This window comes from Gymnogyps californianus, chromosome 12 (assembly GCF_018139145.2).
Source record: "Gymnogyps californianus isolate 813 chromosome 12, ASM1813914v2, whole genome shotgun sequence".
Taxonomy (NCBI): domain Eukaryota; kingdom Metazoa; phylum Chordata; class Aves; order Accipitriformes; family Cathartidae; genus Gymnogyps; species Gymnogyps californianus.
Genome location: NC_059482.1, coordinates 21,170,247 through 21,186,470, shown reverse-complemented (window position 1 = coordinate 21,186,470; position 16,224 = coordinate 21,170,247). Strand labels below are relative to the sequence as shown.

Genomic DNA, 16,224 nt, shown 5'->3' with positions numbered 1-16,224 from the left:
AATGATGCCTTGTTCTTAATTAGCGCTAGCAGATTTCAGTAAAGCAGTCTGGGGACAATGTTTCTGTTAATAAGAATACTGAATTCTGGTTCTGGTGCACATCAGATAGTGCTGTTATCTGGAGCCTGCGTGTGGGGAAGCAGAGAGAATTCTGTTTCAACACAGTGCATTCTGTTTATTGCTAACTTATCTGTTTCTAAATTGAACATAACGCATGACGTTGCAGAGGGCAGAGTTTGAATGTGTTCAAAGAACTCGTTTTTGTTTTGCCATTTCACACACTGTATTAAACCCATGATGTTTGCATTTCAGCGTGCAGATAGCATTAGACCTGCATTGAACAGTTCTGTGGAACGGCACAGTACAGATCAGGAGGATACTGAAACTGTCACCCAGGTAATTTGGCATAAAAATGGGCAAAAAGCACAATTAGAAGCTGCCCGGACAGGTAAGTGCATTTGGTTCCGTAGCAGGGCAGGTTGGTGGCAGCCTTTCCTTGCATTTCACACCAGAACTAACACTGTCAGGCAACTGAAGTAAGACTTCAGCATGGTGCTCCTGTAGAGAATTATCTGTGTGCTTTTCTTTTTCCTCCTTGAAGGAAAGTGCTCTCAAGTGATACAAAGAACAGAAAAAGATCATGTCTCTGTTCACGTCTCGTCAGGCCCATGCCCATCTGTGGAATACGAAGAGCAGGATGCTTTGCTCTTCCCCTTCCTCTTCCCATTCCCATTCTGTATGTCTCCAGACACTTCCCTTAAAATGAGTAGTATTTCTCTTCTGGGTATAAAAATTCTTTTGTGTTCTGGAGGAAGCACTTGGAGACATGGGGAGCTTTTGGTGTGAAGGGAGTGGGAGACAAACAGGACCAAGAGATAACAGCCCTTTTACATATAAAGCGCAATAATGGGTTTTGCTGTTCTTCACTAAGGGCTTTATTAAGCAGCATGTGCTAACTAAAATGTGGCAGGAAGAAAAAAAATTAGGCTGTGAGTAGAATAAGGTCTCATTCCACTTTTGTTTTCCCTGACTGTAGTAGCAAAATCATGAGGGTTTCTGTTTTATAAACCTCCCTTTCCGCTGGCTTAGAAAGAGAGTGAATTTGTGCAGTGTTTGACTTTCTGCTTCTGCAGCCTTTAATAACCTAAATAGCCAACCTGTTACTCGCCTGAAATTGAACTGTGGCAGGTCCCTCATTAGCAGCTTGCAAGCCAGAAAAAACTTTCATTTGGTTTGGTGCTGCAGTTGAGGCTGAAGAAGAGGTGGTGGGGATTGGTACAGGTGTTGGGTAAGAGCCTGGGCTAGGAGGTGCAGAACTGCAGGAATGAAAGTCTTGGTCTGGGTCTAGCAACTCTTCAGTAACTTTTTGGGTTCACTTGAAGGTTTTGGTGGCATTTTCCCTGTTCTTTATGAGTAAAACCTCTCTTTCTACAAACGGTATCTAACTAGTTTTCCTTAGCTTGGTACTGGCTTCAAATCCCGCTTTGAATGATTGTGTTGCTGTTCACCTTCCTTCCTTCCTGCCCAGCGCTACCTGTGTCTCTGTTCTTCCTTCTACAGAACTTGAAAAACCTGGGAGCGGTGTTCATACGTCATGCCATTGAGCAAATGCTCTCTAATAGTGGCGTCTTCTTGCTTTGAATTACAGCTAAGCACTTTGCTCAAGTGATGTGTTTTAGTTGGAGCCAATGGCGGTTTGGGTGGAGAATGTATTTTTGTTTTGTAGGCTAGCACAGTGGTAGCCTGGAGATGCGTGAAGCGTTGCGCATTTCCCGCAGCTGCGTGGGGCTGCCGGTGGCTGTGTGCGTGGGATGAACTGGTGGCCTCTGCGCAGGTTTTCCTGGATGGATATTTACTGTGCCGAATGGGATTCATAGGCAAAGGCTGAAGTGGGAGACTGAGACTGCCATGCACTGAGAGAAACTTGCTGCTGGGTAGCATCGTGGACGCTCCAGTTGCTGCTGTCCTCCTCCTGCCTCGTAAATGCTTTGTGCATTTAGTGTTAATTTAGGCTGGCTTCGAACAGGCTGACCACCCTTGTTACGTAGCCACAGAGATCTACGTAGGAGTCAAGCTTGCTTACCTCCTTGCTATTGATAGTATTTCTGTTGTGGAGAGAAGACTTGGGAGCCTAGGGGCATCCTTCGTCTAGGAAACTCCCGTCACTTTTGTGTCTCTCCGATTTTGATTTCAGTTTTTAACTGAGTACCTGGCATATTGTAGATGTTCTCTTTCTTCTTGCCAGAAGAATATGTTGCTGTAGTCAGTCAAACTCTTTGTCTGTGTGGAAAGGTCTAGCAGCAAACAAGCTACTTCAGCAGGTTGCGCTGGATTTTTAAGAAGCTTTTTAAATGCAAGTGGGAAGGGACATAAGAAGCCATTGTTATCTCCTCTGGGTGAGACCTGAATTTCCAAATAGTGGATAGACATAACTTCCCACCTTATGACACAGTCCCTGAGAGAGACCGTGGCAACTCTAGTTGCTTTGTGCTGCAGCCTTAGAATAAGTTTTCCAAGCTTACCATCTCTTTTCTTCTTTTTTTAAATCAATGTACCCGCTGGGAATCTTTGTAGATCTCCAACAGCAAGTGGCAGACCCATTGCAGTTCTGCTTGTTGGAAATAACACTTCTTAGGGGAGCTAACGTGCTGAAATAAAAGCACCCTTTTTCATGAGTAATGTTGGTTTTCCTGTGCCATACGTCATATTATGACTTAATTCTATCTAGAATTCGAAGGTCTTAAGATAGAGATAATGACTGATTCCCGCCCCCCCCTCAAATGTAGCTTATGGTTTTGGGGTGTCAGTGCTGACATAATGTAAGGGTAATTGAGAGACATCTCTGAGCACCGTCATGGTATAAATCGTGTTAAAGGTTTGTGAGAGAATGCTCTAAACACGGACAGCTTCTAACAGTCCTGGCCCGTACGCTCAGCAAGATGCTGTGCGCATACTTTTCTCCAGTTGTGGATTGAAATGCTAATGCTTCCAGCATTGCGCACAATGCTCCACACCCTCGCTCTCCATCCCTATCGTATTTGCCCTCCCTCCCCTCTTTTCTGACTCTGCTCTTACTCCCTGTAAGAACAGATCCCAGAGCGGCTCTAGCTACTTTCTGCAAGCTTGTATTTTCACGTGCTAAAATGCATTTAAAGATTATCCTTTACATTTTTGTGTGTGTTTATCTGTTTCTGTAATCCTGGGTGGAGATCGGGTAGGACTGCTCAGACCTAACCGGTAAGCTGTCGTTACAAAGCTGAAGCTTGCCCGGTGCAGCTCTTGGCCCCCCTCCCCACCTTGGGAATCCGGTGTGTTGTCGTTGTGTAAGTACTCGGTGACTCTTTAGAGACACTTCTGAGGCATCCCATGGCTCTCATGAAACGAACTCTGTTTCTCTTGGAGCCTGAAGGAGGGGTGGTTTCTGTAGCGTACAGGTTTCTGCATCTGAGATCTGCTGTCATACTGAGGCTTGTCAGAACCTTTACTGCAATTAGTTTTGATATTTTTGTCTCTAAAACCTCCTCAGTAACCACTCTTGTGCTCAGATAGAGGAATGGGCTCTGGGTATTGATTTTTGCATCTTTGTAACATTACAAAAAAACCTCAAAACCTTAAGTGAGCTAGCTTGCACCTTCTGATGCAAATGGTCCAAGGGGAAAAAAAAAAAGTGATCTTGTCTGAACATCAGCCATAATGAGTGCCCTCCTCACTGCTTCACCCAGCAGAGCTCCCCTTTTCCGTGCCCACCTGCGTGGTAATCGGAAGCAGCGGTCAGGTTGCTCCATACCCGTTCTCCTGGGTCTGCCGAGGTCGGCCTGGCCCTGGGTAAAAATCCATGAGATCGTTCTGTGGAGCTCTCGCTTCCTCCTCTTCGGATGTGGCATTGCTTTGAGGCAGTCCAACAGGATCCCACCGCGTTATCCCAGTGCATTAGTGCGTCTGCTACGGGGAGCCCTTCTGTAAATTCCAGCGTGCTGGGGGTTTTGCTGAAATAGGCTGAACACATGTACTTGTGTTTGAGGTTGCAGCGTTCGTACTGCTCTGGCTTGGGCCCTGGCATTCCCGCTTGGTTCACCTGGTTGATGGGAAGTGACGTTTGTCTTGGTTTTTGCTCTCTGGAGGCGTTGCGTCAAGGAGATGGCGTTGCTGGTACGTCTCTAGGGCTTTGGAATGACTCAACTTGTTTTGCACATCAGCTGCTGAAACCTGTGCGTTGCTGAGGCCGGGCTGTTGGGACTCGAGCAGCGGTCCCGCTGCGGTGCCCACGTAACCGGCTGTCGAGGCTCCTGCGGCGCGTACGCCAAAGGCCCAAAAAGCGGCGGTAGGAGCTGACTTGGCTAATACCTCTCTGATGCATCCTACTTGTTTGAGTAATCCTCTGGGATACCAAATGATGGCGAAACCCTTAAGCACTTCATCGAGGTGATTTGTTTCTTGACGCTGCCACGCTCAGTAACATCTTGCTTTCCCATCGCGGAGCTGATGTGATCGTATATGACAGGATGCGATCAGGATATGCTGTTTCACCTATGCTAGTTCGCCAGCGTCATCATTCATCAGCTCAATTTTCACGTTAGTGTTGTCGGCCAGCTGTCAAGGGTGAAGAGGTACTATGTGCGGGGCTGCCAGCTTCTCTTCTTGACACGCCGTGCTTGGGACAGTTGCCAGCCTTGCTCCGGCAGCCCGAATACACGATAATTTGGGTGCTGCAGAACCCAGTGAACCGAAGCCTCATAAATTCCCTTCTCACGCACACATCCTCTTTGCAAATACATTTGCTATTCTTTCCTTAGTGTATGGATTTCTGCTTTTTCAACTCTTTACTGTTGCATTGCTTGTCAAGTCAGCTGCGGAATCTGAGTATTTCAAATGCCCCATTTTCATAGAGCATTAATTATGAGTAATTAATGTTTGTCTTTGAGATTACTTTCAAACATGGCATAAAAGATACAGCGTTATAGAACGCAGGCTCTTTGAACATGTTTTGAAATAGCTTTGTTCTGTATTTTGGCTGGGGTTTTCAAAGGAGCCCAAGGGAATTGGGTACAGCAGGTGAGAATCTAGTTTCTTCCAATGCCTCTGAAAATGACAGTTCTTTGTAGCTTGTTGATTTGATGCAAAGAAGCCCTGTTAGCAAATTTTGCAAAGACTTAACGACTTTTTTCCTTTTCTCTTAGACTGAGAGAGTGCCACTTGAACTCAACTCAAGACTGGAAGAAATGGTGGAATTCAGTGAAATGGAAGCAGAGCCTAGTGAAGCGGAAGATTTTGAGGCCAGGGGAAGTCGCTTTTCCAAGTCAGCTGATGAAAGGCAGCGTATGTTGGTTCAGCGGAAGGAGGACTTGTTGCAGCAAGCTCGAAAGTATGTTCCTTCCTAAAACTCCGGCCTGGCCGCTCGGTTATAGTCCCTCAGAATGGGTTTCAAATGGATTATGACCACTGAGAGCCTGGGTTGATGCAAAAAGCAGTAAGAGGAATGAATACGTCTGCTGCAGCAGGCTCAGAGTGCTGTTTAAGACAACCGCCGCTGATAAAACCGATTGTGAAATAGCATCGTGTGTCCCAACATGTACACAGCTTCCTAAGTGGCTGATCCAAAGCTCTTTGAAATCAGAGGATGATTTCTCCAGCTTCAACGGGCTTCAGTCTGAGCCTCTAATAAGTGAGAACGCATTACTTGTGTTGAGTCCTCTAGCCATCTTTAGCTTGGCTCCTGGCGTAGGTGCCAGCCCGCGCTGCCCGGGCTGTTACAGCTGAAATTACTGTCGGGCACCGCTCTTTCCAAATGCAGAGCAAGTGTCTTAAGCACAAAGCGGCATCGAGTCGACAGGTGACCACTTACTGACGCACGCCAGAGGAGCTCATGACCAGCTTCAACACCACTGGAGAGAGAGAGGCCAGCTTTAACTGTTTCTCTTAGCCCGACTAGTAATAGGTGTTAGAGGTAGAATTTAACTTTTTTCACGTCTTCCAGTCATGTCGGTGAACTTTACTAGCATCCAGCTGCTGATTAAAAAGAGAAGGAAAAGTGCTTTAGTGATGTAGAGAAAACTTTGTAGCATTCGTAACAAATGTTGTCCCTTCCTTTGTGTCGCAGGGAGACTACTGAAAGGGTCTACAAAAACTGCCCTGAGTTGTGCATCCTTTGGTGTTATCAGGCTACCTGCCGCCTTTTCTCTTTTTTTTTCACTCTGAAATGCCTTCATATCAATAAGTGGGGGTGTGACACCTTGTAAGAGTTTGTCTATAAATAGGCTTGCTCCTAGAATAATTTTTCCTTGATGTTTGAAAAATGTCATTTAGGGAGACAAAGTATTTTTGACTTTCTGCTTTACTGGTTCCCTTCCTGCACTGAAGAGCTGCGGAAGTGCAAACTGCTGTATTTTGTCACTGAGTGTAAAAATCCATTGGCGCGTTAACTCTGGCAGCTGCCTCCTTTTATTTTTGCCTTACCTTACGCTTTGCAGCCCTAGTACTCCTTCTGTCAAAGGCTTACTCGTTGTCATCAGGGAGCGACTTCTCGTGGTAGACACTGCCAGCGTCTTACAAGTGGTGGAATAACGGGGACGGAGAGATTCAGTGACTCACCTGCAGTCTCGGTGAATAGCTCTTGAGTTGAGAGTAGAGCCCCCGCCTTTAGAACTGGCTCCCTCCCACAGGCACGAGGATCTTGCACAAAAACTAAGAGCTTCTGCCAGCTCTGCAAAGTCTGTCGTAGGTTATACGGGCCTTTTTTTTCTTTTTTTTTTTTTTTGAGTACGTAGCTCGTGTGTGCTTTTATCAAGGTATTTTCCTGCTTTCAGTGTGCCTTGCACCCTCCCTTCCTTTGCGGATGTACCAGTGAAGTATTTTCCAGACCCAAAGTGCTCTGCTCTGCTCTGCTCACCCATCTTTTCCTTTTTCCTCTTGCAGGCGTTACTTAAACAAAACCTCCGATGAGGAGTTGACCACAGAGAAGCCCTCTCCCCCGCCTGAGGGAGCGTCCGCCGATCCCGTCACCCTGCGTCGCAGGACGCTCGCCGCCGCCGCCGAACGGAGACTTCAGATGCAGCAGAACTCTTAGCGCTCGTTGCCCCTCCTTCCTCCTCCTCGTGAGCAATGCTGAATAAATAAATTAAATACAAAAAAACCCCCCTGCGCTTTCTATACCAGCAGGAAAGTGTCTCTTCAGAGTTCAGCTAGCTGTGCTGCCGAGTGAGCTGGCTGCCTCTCTGCTGTATAAAGCATGTGGTCTAATAATGTTTGGACAGCTGACAAATTAACCTTTTTTGTAATATTTTCTATGTGACGTTGATCCCCTCCACAAACAAAAGGCAATTTCTAAACTACGGGCGTGATTTCTGCAGCTAGCATGAGGTATTAGGCTGAGTGCACAGCAGAGGCTGGGGAAAGCGTGTTCCGAATTAGCAGCTGTGGGCGCAGGTCGCGGAGGGCACTGGCGTGTTCAGCTCGAGATCAGGGAGAGTTACTCCAAGAGGGAAGAAAGCTTAGAAATTTGCAGCAAACCCTGCGTCAGATGAGCAGGCGCCCGCTCTTCGGTCCCTGTTCGTGTCGACAGCGAAGGGTGTTACGTAGGCCGGCTTGAAGGGCTAGGGTAGCGTCGCTGGGAAGTCGGGTCCTCGACTGGACCCAAGTTGTCTGGCTACATAACGCAGAAAAAACCAAATTCATGAATTGTGCAGCGAAGCGCCGATTCACATCGATTCCAGCATAAAAGAGTTTGTTTACCGTTGCTGGGCTCTTCTGCACCGGCAGACGTCTGGCTCTGTTCGCTCCCCGGGGCTGCGCTATTTTCCTTTGCCTTTTATGGCCAGAAACAAGGGCGAGACCGAGGGGAATCGAGTGAAGAAGAGGGGGCGTCGGGCGAGGTTACGGCCCCGGCAGCTCAGTGTTACCGTAAGCCAAGGGAGCGCGGTAGAAAAACCTGCCTGTTCTGGACTCCAGAGCGACACGGATGAGACTTCACGGAGATAGCTCCGCTATCTTGCTTTTTATTTCCTTTTTAACCCCACACCTTCACCGTGAGTTTATTCAGAAAGACTGGAGGAATTGGGGCAGCTGGACCTCGGCCTGGCTGCAGCCCCACCTGCTCACCTCTGATTTTGCTAAAGAACTTTGGACACGAGAGCCGCCTGGAGCCGCCGATGCTAGCTTGCGTAGTTGAATTTTACATGGCAGTGACTTAATTTTTAAACTTCTGAAGAGTGCGTTCTAGTATCACTGTCCTTTAGAAGGAGCCCAGTATTACCTAGAATTGTTGGTAACTCTTTTTACTGTTGGTTTTTAGGACATTTGAAGGTGAATTTAATGAGAGGAGTTGCATCGATGTTTAGGTGAAAATAATTTATTTCAATAAAACTCTTTGGGAAGCCTTACCTTGCAATGCTATTAGTAAACTTCGAAGAATTTTTTTTTTTTTTTGAGATCTTTGGTTTTGCTCAGAGCACAGCTGTTTTGTTTCTATTGTTTAAAAAAAAAAAAAAACAAAACCAAAATAAAATCTTGGTCAGTGTTGGAAATCGTTTGGAAACTTCTGTAGCGCGACTTCTCGTGTTCCTGGCGTGTGTTGGGTTTGCACGTGGGGCACCTGCGCTTTGATCCCCTTCGGTTCCCCCTTTCTATCGCGATGAAGGGGAGCACAGCCGCCTAACGCCGGGTTTAGGAACATTTTCCCAAGCCTCGGGTTGCAGAGCAGTGACGGCTGCTGGAATTCAGTCTGCTGTGAATGTGGAAATGGAAGAGAAATAGTGTCTCGAGGGACTGTAAAAATAAAGTGGGGTTTTGAACTGCCTGGCAGCGTATGGAAGGGATGAGAGCGATTGTACGTGTGAACAGTACAGAGTTTGGGTCTTGGTTCGAGCAGCAGAGTCGGCGTAACTCTGGGAGCGCAGAGCGGAGAGGAGAAAACAGCACACAAATCCTTCTCGGGGGGGTGTCCGGGTTTCCTTGAGTTTCTCCTCCTTGCTGCACTTCTGGGAGAGTTTGTACATCATGATGCATTTTGTACGTGATGATGCAAAATGACTCCAGCTTCATCTCAGCAGAGGGAATGCCTGCAGGCAGGGCAGGGCTTGACCTAGCTTTGGGCTTGCAAGATCTCCGCCACCTCACCCTGTCCTCTCCCAGCCTGCCCACCTTCCCGGGGAAGGGAGCGCTGTGCCCTGAAGAGGTTTGTCCTTCCCCCTCCTCAAACACAGAAGGTGACGAGCCCCTGGTTCCCCGGGGATTCGCTGGGCGGCAGTGGTACGCAAACCACCTCCGCCTGCTTCTGGTGCTCTGTGAGCCGTGTGGCACCTTGCCCACCCCAAATTTCACTGCTACAAAAAAAGTACCTGGAAAGGTGCCGGTAAAGCAGCTCTGCTCGGCCACCAGCCCTCCCTCTGCGTGCTGAGGGACCCTGCTGTGGAACCCAGTTCCTTCGCCCAGCAGCAGGTCAGTGGGGAAGGAGAAGATGCCGTGAGCCTGTCCTGCGTGAACGCCTCTCGCCCAAGATCCTGCAATTGCTCGGGCTGCAACAGAGACGAGTAACGGGGCTGCTCGGCTTGCGCGGGTGGAGGGAGGCTCCCCGAACTGAACCAAGGAGGGCTGGGGATGTTTCAGAGGCTCTTGGGCTTTTCCTTCTGGCCTTACCTCCTCCTCCTGTTGGATTCCTGACCTTTTCCCGGCTGCTCTTCCCTTTGCTCCCTCGGGAGCGGGCCCCGGCCAGCCGCTGGATGGCATTCTTGCCTGCGGCACCGTTGCAAAATGCCCTGCTTCAGCGATGAAAGGCTGGCTTGGGCAGAGCAGCGCAGGGGCCAGTGGTGGCCTCTTGGCTAGCTCCGCTTCCCTGGAAAGGGAGGTCATCCGAGGAGAAGCTTGATCGACTTCCCCAGTGCCGATGCGAGCTACTTCTGGATCGCTGCAAACAGCAGGAACCTTGAAGAGACCACGTTGGTCAGGAGATGCTGCTGCGTGACGGAGCGGCTTCGCTAACCGTGTGTGAAGTTCGATGGGTGGCCCGGCGTAAAGCCGAGGTGGGGGGTCCTGGTTGTTTGGGAGACCTTCCCTACGGCTCCCTCACCGGGTTTGCTGATGGGCCGCGTGGTCCCGCGGGGTTTGGAAGCGTTCCTGTGGCTCGGGAGGGGACGGCGAGCGCAGTAGCCCCACCACACACACTGCAAGGAAACCCCAAATAGTGGAAAAAAAAACCCCAACCCCAAACAAACCCCGCATTGCTCCTGCAGCAGGGAGAAACTTTCTTGGAGAACCTTCCTCTGTATCTTCGGGGGAAAAACTCGCACGTTGTGGGGTTTCTGATGTTGCCACAAACCGAAGGACTCACCCTGATGACTGTCTTTGCATTCCCAAAAGAAGGAAAAATGTTTTCTTGCTTGGGGAGTTTTTTGGGGGGGGATTTTCGCTCCCGGTGATGTTCTGAAGCAACCTGAGCTGTCTGAAAGGTCTTCCACATACCGCCTCCCCAAGATTTACACCCAGTTCTCAGCTCAGCCCCTCCTGCCTGTGCTACCAGCAGCAAATCCCCCCCAAAATCGGATTTTTAGTATTTTTTTCCTTCCTCCCTTAGGGAGGAGGCAGGGGCAGGCGCGGGGGGAAAGAAGCAGGCGGAGGCGCGGGAGGGGAGAGCCCGGGGTACAGACAAACATTCTCTTTATTGAGCTACACATGAATTTTTCCATTAGTCAGAGAAAGAGATTGGCAGTGTGTAATATATCACAGAAACCTCACTGATTGGTAATAGAAAGGCTTAGAAAGACCTGGCGCTTTATATATATATATATATAATATTTTTATTTTTTTTTTAGTTTCCTCTTTATTTATTCATTTTCTTTTAAACAGGTGTGACTGCTTTTCTTCAGCAAAGGTAACTCGTAAAAGTGAAACCGTGAAGACGTCTGGTTACTAATCAAAGTAGAAATGACGAAGGATTGGTCATGAAAACGGTGGCTTCAATGTAAACACTACATTCGATTTTTGTTGGTTTTTTTTTAAATTATTTTTTGTGGTTTTGTGTGTGTTTTTTAAAATTTTTAAATTATTTTCATTCTTGCCTTTTTTTTTTAAGTTTGTTTTTTAAGTTTTTTTTTCTTTTTTTTTCCTTTTTTTTTTTTTTTTTGCAGCACAAACATCCCCACATGAGAGAGAAAAAACACCACTCACTATAAGGGAGAGAGGACTGGGGCGGGGGGAGGGCGAAAAAAGCAGCACAAAAAAGCGTTCACTGGAAAGAGTTAAAAATGAATAAAAACCAAACAAAACCAAAAAAAACCCCCTAAACCAAAAACAAACAAAAAAAAAGGTAAAATAAAAAATATATCTATGTATAGCCCTCCCCGACGCCTCCCGGTCGGCCCCGCAGGAGGGGGCGAGGGGAGGAAGCCTGTCCGGCGTGGCTGAGCGGTGCTTTTGGATATGAACCTGGAGAGGTGAGCAGCGACTGGGAGCAGGGAGTTGTTAAACCAGGAGGGAGTGAAAATGGGGGAAAAACCCGCCGGCTCCCGGCTAGCGAGGGCTTTGGCCTAAAGCCGGGTGGGAATTCAAAAAAATCTGACCCAAAAAAACCCCCAAACCCCGGAGGGGGAGCGGCAGGAGGATGCTCCCACCGCAGCCTTCCTCCCAAAACAGCCAGGATGGGGAATGGGAAAAGATCTTGTTGTTGCTGTTGCTGTTTCCCTTTCGAGCTACGACACATGGCCAGGGGGCAGTTTTCAATTTTTTCCCCTCCTTTTTTTTTTGTTTAAAAATGTATCTTTTAGTTTCTGGAGGCAGCGGCTCGCCCGGGCTGGGGGCGGCAGCGGGGCCGGGGTCAGGCGGGGGCAGCCCAGCCTTCCTCACGCTGGAAATAAAAATAACAATAATAATAATAATATAATTAAAAAAGCCAACCCACAATACTTAATTATAATAATAATAATTAAAAAATAAAACCCCACGGTCAAATAACTCATGGGAGAGGAAGCCTTCCCCCCCCCCGGACAGGAGCACCGGCACGGCCACGGCGGGGGCACGGGCAGGACCCGGCCCCGCTTTCGCCGTGGGGTGACCCCGGGAGATGCCCCTTTGCCCCCTCTCCCCCCGGCCGGGTACCAGCGCCCTGCAGGGGGGATGCCCTGGGAGCTGCTGGGGTGGCGGGGCCGGGCAGAGCCCCCCCGGCCCCCAGGGTTCCCCGCCAGGCTGTGACACCGGGGGACGGTGCGAGGGAGGGCTGGGGGCTGCCGGGGGAATGGGCTCTGCCCACAGCTCCTTCAGACAAACTAAAAAGGTGGGTGTGGATTTTTTTTTATATATATATATACGTATATATATAATTTTTCCTTATGCCTTTTTATTTACCAACTTGCATGATTATGATTACGATTTTTTTTTTCTCTCATTCAATCTGGTTTTTTCCGTTTTGTTTCGCCTCTTTTTTTTTTTTTTTCTTTTCTTCCCGCGCGCGCGTGTGTTTGTGTGTGTCTGTGTGTGGTTGCGTTGGGTTGGGTTGTTTTTTTTTTTTTATTCGTTATTTTTTTGTTTCTTTTCTCTCCTGGCGCCGGGACCGCCACCAAAGAAGTCGCTTTGCGCCGCCGGGGTCAGTACAAGCCGCAGCCCCGCAGGTTGTTGGCAATGATGATGTCGGTGACGGCGTCAAATACCACCTGGATGTTGTTCGTGTCTGTGGCGCACGTCATGTGGCAGTAAATCTCCTTGTTGGGGGAGCGGTTTTTGCTTTCGAATTGTGCTTGGATGTAGGCGGCCGCGTCCTCGTAGGTGTTGGGACCTGCGGGCAGAGGCGGGGGGGACAGAGCGGGGGCGTCAGGGCCGCCGGCCACCACCCTCCCGCACCGCCCCCGGCCCCTCGCTGCTCGCAAAGTGCTTTATTTCTAAAAAAAGACAGGTAAAACCTATTTATTTTCCACTTTTTCCCCCCAATTCACCCCTCAGCAGGGTCCATTTACCCCTTTCCCCCCCCCAACTCCCTCCTTTCCCCCCCACCTACCCTTTTCCACCCCATTCTGCCCCATTTCCCCTCTCTTTTCCCCCAAATCGCAGAGCACCTGGGCTCTGTTGGAGACCCCTCCCTCCCCAGGTGCCTCTGCTTTGCCCTCCCTGCCCGCTCCCTTTTTCTGCCCCTGGGGAAGAGCAGCAGCTCCCAGCTGCGCCCGGCCAGGCCGTGCCCAAGGGATGCTCCTCCTGGCATCGCCGCTGCCCTGGCATCGCCGGTGAGTCCCCGTGGCGCATCCCGCCGTGCCCGTCCCAAGGGAGCGTGGAAGGGAGGGGAGAGAAAGGCCGGGGGCCTGGTGGCCCCCCGGCCAGGCAGGCAGGGGGAGGGATGGCCGGGAGGGTTGGTGGCCACTCCAACATCACCCGTGGGTGCTGGCTGAGCCCCTCTGCGTGCTGTCGGGGCGATGCCTGGGCTGGGTGGGAGTCTCGGGATGGGCGAGGGGTGGTGGTGGTGGCGGCGGTGGGGCAGGAGCTGCTCGGGGATGCGCCGTCGTTGCCCGTTTGCTCGGCCGACCAGGGAGGTTCGCTTTTGTCAGGCGGGCTGGAGAGGGGCCAGATGTTTGAGCCGAAAAATGTGCATTGTTGCATTAAGCTGCTTACGGCAGCGAGAGTGGCTGTGCCTGGCCCCTCACGGGAAGCCACAAAGCCTGAATTACGCCCCTGAAATCGCCTTTGGAAGAGCTGCTGTTATCTGGAGATTTATTTTCCTTTTCCAGCTTGCTGGTTCCCCTCCTTCCCGATGCGGCGGGTGGCCAAAGGAGAGGGGAGGTGGCCCGGTGCCACCAGGCCATTCCCCTCCCTGGGGTAGCTGGGATGTGCCATACAGCTCCATGTGGGATAGTTTGGGATGTCCCACCAGGTGGCTGGGAAAAAGTACTGCTGCTTTCATGATGGAGAAGCCTAAAAACCTCCGGGTGGAAACGCCGGTACTCTTATGCTGTAGGAGAATGGGTGTCATCTTGCTGGGGGACCCCCTTGTCCCCAGGGTCCGGCGTCCAGGGTGGGTGTGCTCTGGGTGAAATAGTTCAGAGACATTCAAGTATTTGTAGGGGATGCTGGAGCCTCCGAATCTGAACTGATTTAGAGAATTCGGAAGGGATATCTATTCTTACCCCATTTTCTTGGTTTTTCTTCTTTTCCCCAATCCACGTTGGTTTCACTTCAAAACATATGATTCTCTTGTGGTTTCACAGATTTCTGCTGTAAAGGGGCTCTTTCCTTCCCCAACTGTACCCTGCACAAAGGCACTCCTGGGAGGACGCAAACGGGAGATGCAGCTTGGAGGACCACGAGTCTTGGCTCCTCTAGCAGGAGCTTCTCAGGAACCATCAGCAAACAGGATGGCTCAAGTAGCGGGCAGTCGGCTCTCACCAGGGCTTCTCCTTTCCACAGCTCCCTGTGGCCAGACTCATTAAAGCTCGCCTCCATTTGTGTCAACCCATCATCTTGACCATCATCTTGACCATCATCTTGACCATCATCTTGACCATCATCTTGACCATCCCTCTGTCCCATCAGCTGGTCGTGCACCTTTGCCACAAGAACTGACCGCACGCAGGACACAACCCCACGCCACGAGTGGCGTGCCGGAGCTGCACCGCGGCTCTCGAAGGTGGGCAGTGCTTTTGCCCCCCCATAAAGGCGCCTTGTCCCCTCCGTCCCCCTGCCCACCTCTGGGGCGAGACGCAGCCCCCCCCAGCCCCGGCAGCGCGGTGGTGGGCGTCACGCCGGGCTGTGCCGCCTCAGCCCCGGCACATACCTGTGTATTCAGGGAAGCAGATGGTCAGAGGCGATTTCTTGATCTTCTCGGCAAATAGGTCTTTCTTGTTGAGGAAGAGAATGATGGAGGTATCGATGAAGAATTTGTTGTTACAGATGGAGTCGAAGAGCATGAGAGATTCGTGCATGCGGTTCTGCAATGGGGAGCATGGAGGGAGGAGAGGGGAGAGAGAAAGGCAAAGAGAAAGAGAGAGTTAGAGGGGAGGAGAACATTTTTCTGAATTGAAATGCTTCGAAAGCAAAAAATCTCTAAAATAAGACAGTGGTAAACGTGAGATGGTTACAAAGGTGGAGGAGACAGGGTGTTGCTCTCATCCAGGCTGTAGGATGCAGCTGATCCTCCGCTGCCTCCCCGCAGAGCCCCTGCGGCTGCTCTAGCAGGGCTGACACCTGAAGCTTCGAGAAAGAGCAGAACCCCCCCCCCTTCTCATCCCCTGCATAAACTGAGGAGCTGGGAAAGGGGGCTGCAGCTTTCTGGTCTCGCCTGCATCTCTTCAGGGGCTGGGCACCCCTGAAGCATCACTCGCAGAGCCTAAATAAAGGATGGACAGACAGCGCCAGCCAGCAGCTGGGATGCACTGGGCACAGGGACTGGGACGGAGGGAGTTTTGGCCATCTCGGGGTGGCCCTATGGACCCGCCTGGAAGGGTACTTGCGCCGTTGTGGCAAGACCGGTGCCGAGGGATTGCCCGGAGGCTGGGGCAGGTCCTGTCCCAGCTGGGCCCTTGCACCCCTGGAAAAGGCTTCAGTCTGTCTTTGAAAATGCCACGGTGGTGGCCGGGTCGCTGCTAAGAAATCCCAGTGCTGCTGCATGATGGAGACCAACGCAGGTGCCTCTGCCAGCCCACCTCGCCGCTCTCCTGAGTGTTCCGGGCTGGCGGGCTGCTCCAGGCAGACTTTAAGCGTGGAAGAGTTTTAGTAAGAGCGTAAATAGAGGCAAATCTCTAAAAGCTGTCATTTTTTTAAAATTGTCCTTTCACATGTGGACAAAAGCTGTATAAAGCCATTTTTTCCCCATGCTACAGGAGTTGTTACCAGAAAGGAGCGGAGAGCGGACAGAAGGACAGGAGAAGGAGGAGGAGGTGAGGTTGTCCTGTGCCGATCGGCTGTCGCAGGGCACCATCGAGCAGAGTGTTTTCGTGCTTCACTCGCACGGCCGTGGGGCCGCTGGACAGGAGGGATATGGCTCTCTAGGAGCTCTGAAAAATTTTCTCCGTCGTTAACTTGCTCTTGGGATGAACAGAAAGCCATTCCCTGCTGCTCCGCTGGCAACTTCGGGAGACATGTTAGGCGGTCCGTGCGCCTTTTTCATTGCGCATAGCCACCTAGTTTACTACTCGAACTTGCAAAGCTTCTGCTGCAAAACTGGGGCTTAGTGAAGTCCGAAGCTGCTGGCCGCCCCCCCCATGCCCCTCTCTGCAACCCCCGCTTGGGGCTGAGCCCCCCAAGTCCTGGTTCGGCTGC

The 16,224-nt window shown here is 50.6% G+C and overlaps 2 protein-coding genes across 3 annotated transcripts in view; one reads left to right on the top strand and one right to left on the bottom strand.

Annotated features, from left to right (window-relative positions):
- Nucleotides 1-8,513, top strand: part of AMFR (autocrine motility factor receptor) — a 30,514-nt gene extending 22,001 nt beyond the window's left edge. For both annotated transcript variants that reach the window (XM_050903915.1, XM_050903914.1), the window contains 3 exons: nt 313-396; nt 5,178-5,362; nt 6,913-8,513. In XM_050903915.1, coding sequence (XP_050759872.1) covers nt 313-396; nt 5,178-5,362; nt 6,913-7,063 — 420 coding nt within the window. In that variant the 3' untranslated portion in view covers nt 7,064-8,513. The remainder of the gene's footprint in view (nt 1-312; nt 397-5,177; nt 5,363-6,912) is intronic.
- Nucleotides 8,514-12,430: 3,917 nt separating this feature from the next.
- LOC127021304 (guanine nucleotide-binding protein G(o) subunit alpha-like) lies at nt 12,431-16,072 on the bottom strand. Its single transcript, XM_050904278.1, has 3 exons — nt 15,989-16,072; nt 14,741-14,894; nt 12,431-12,757 (listed from the first exon to the last, which is right to left on the bottom strand). The coding sequence occupies exons 1-3, from the start codon at nt 16,070-16,072 to the stop codon at nt 12,570-12,572; spliced, it is 426 nt and encodes a 141-aa protein (XP_050760235.1). The 3' UTR covers nt 12,431-12,569.
- Between the last annotated feature and the right edge of the window lie 152 nt (nt 16,073-16,224).

What these genes read in the sequence shown, in the direction of transcription:
- LOC127021304 (XM_050904278.1), bottom strand. Translation starts at nt 16,072, where the DNA reads ATGAAAAAGGCGCACGGACCGCCTAACATGTCTCCCGAAGTTGCCAGC. An exon ending in GCTTTCTGTTCATCCCAAGA is followed by an intron (nt 14,895 to 15,988) that starts GCAAGTTAACGA and finishes TCCCCATTGCAG; the next exon opens with AACCGCATGCACGAATCTCT. An exon ending in CTGCTTCCCTGAATACACAG is followed by an intron (nt 12,758 to 14,740) that starts GTATGTGCCGGG and finishes CTCTGCCCGCAG; the next exon opens with GTCCCAACACCTACGAGGAC.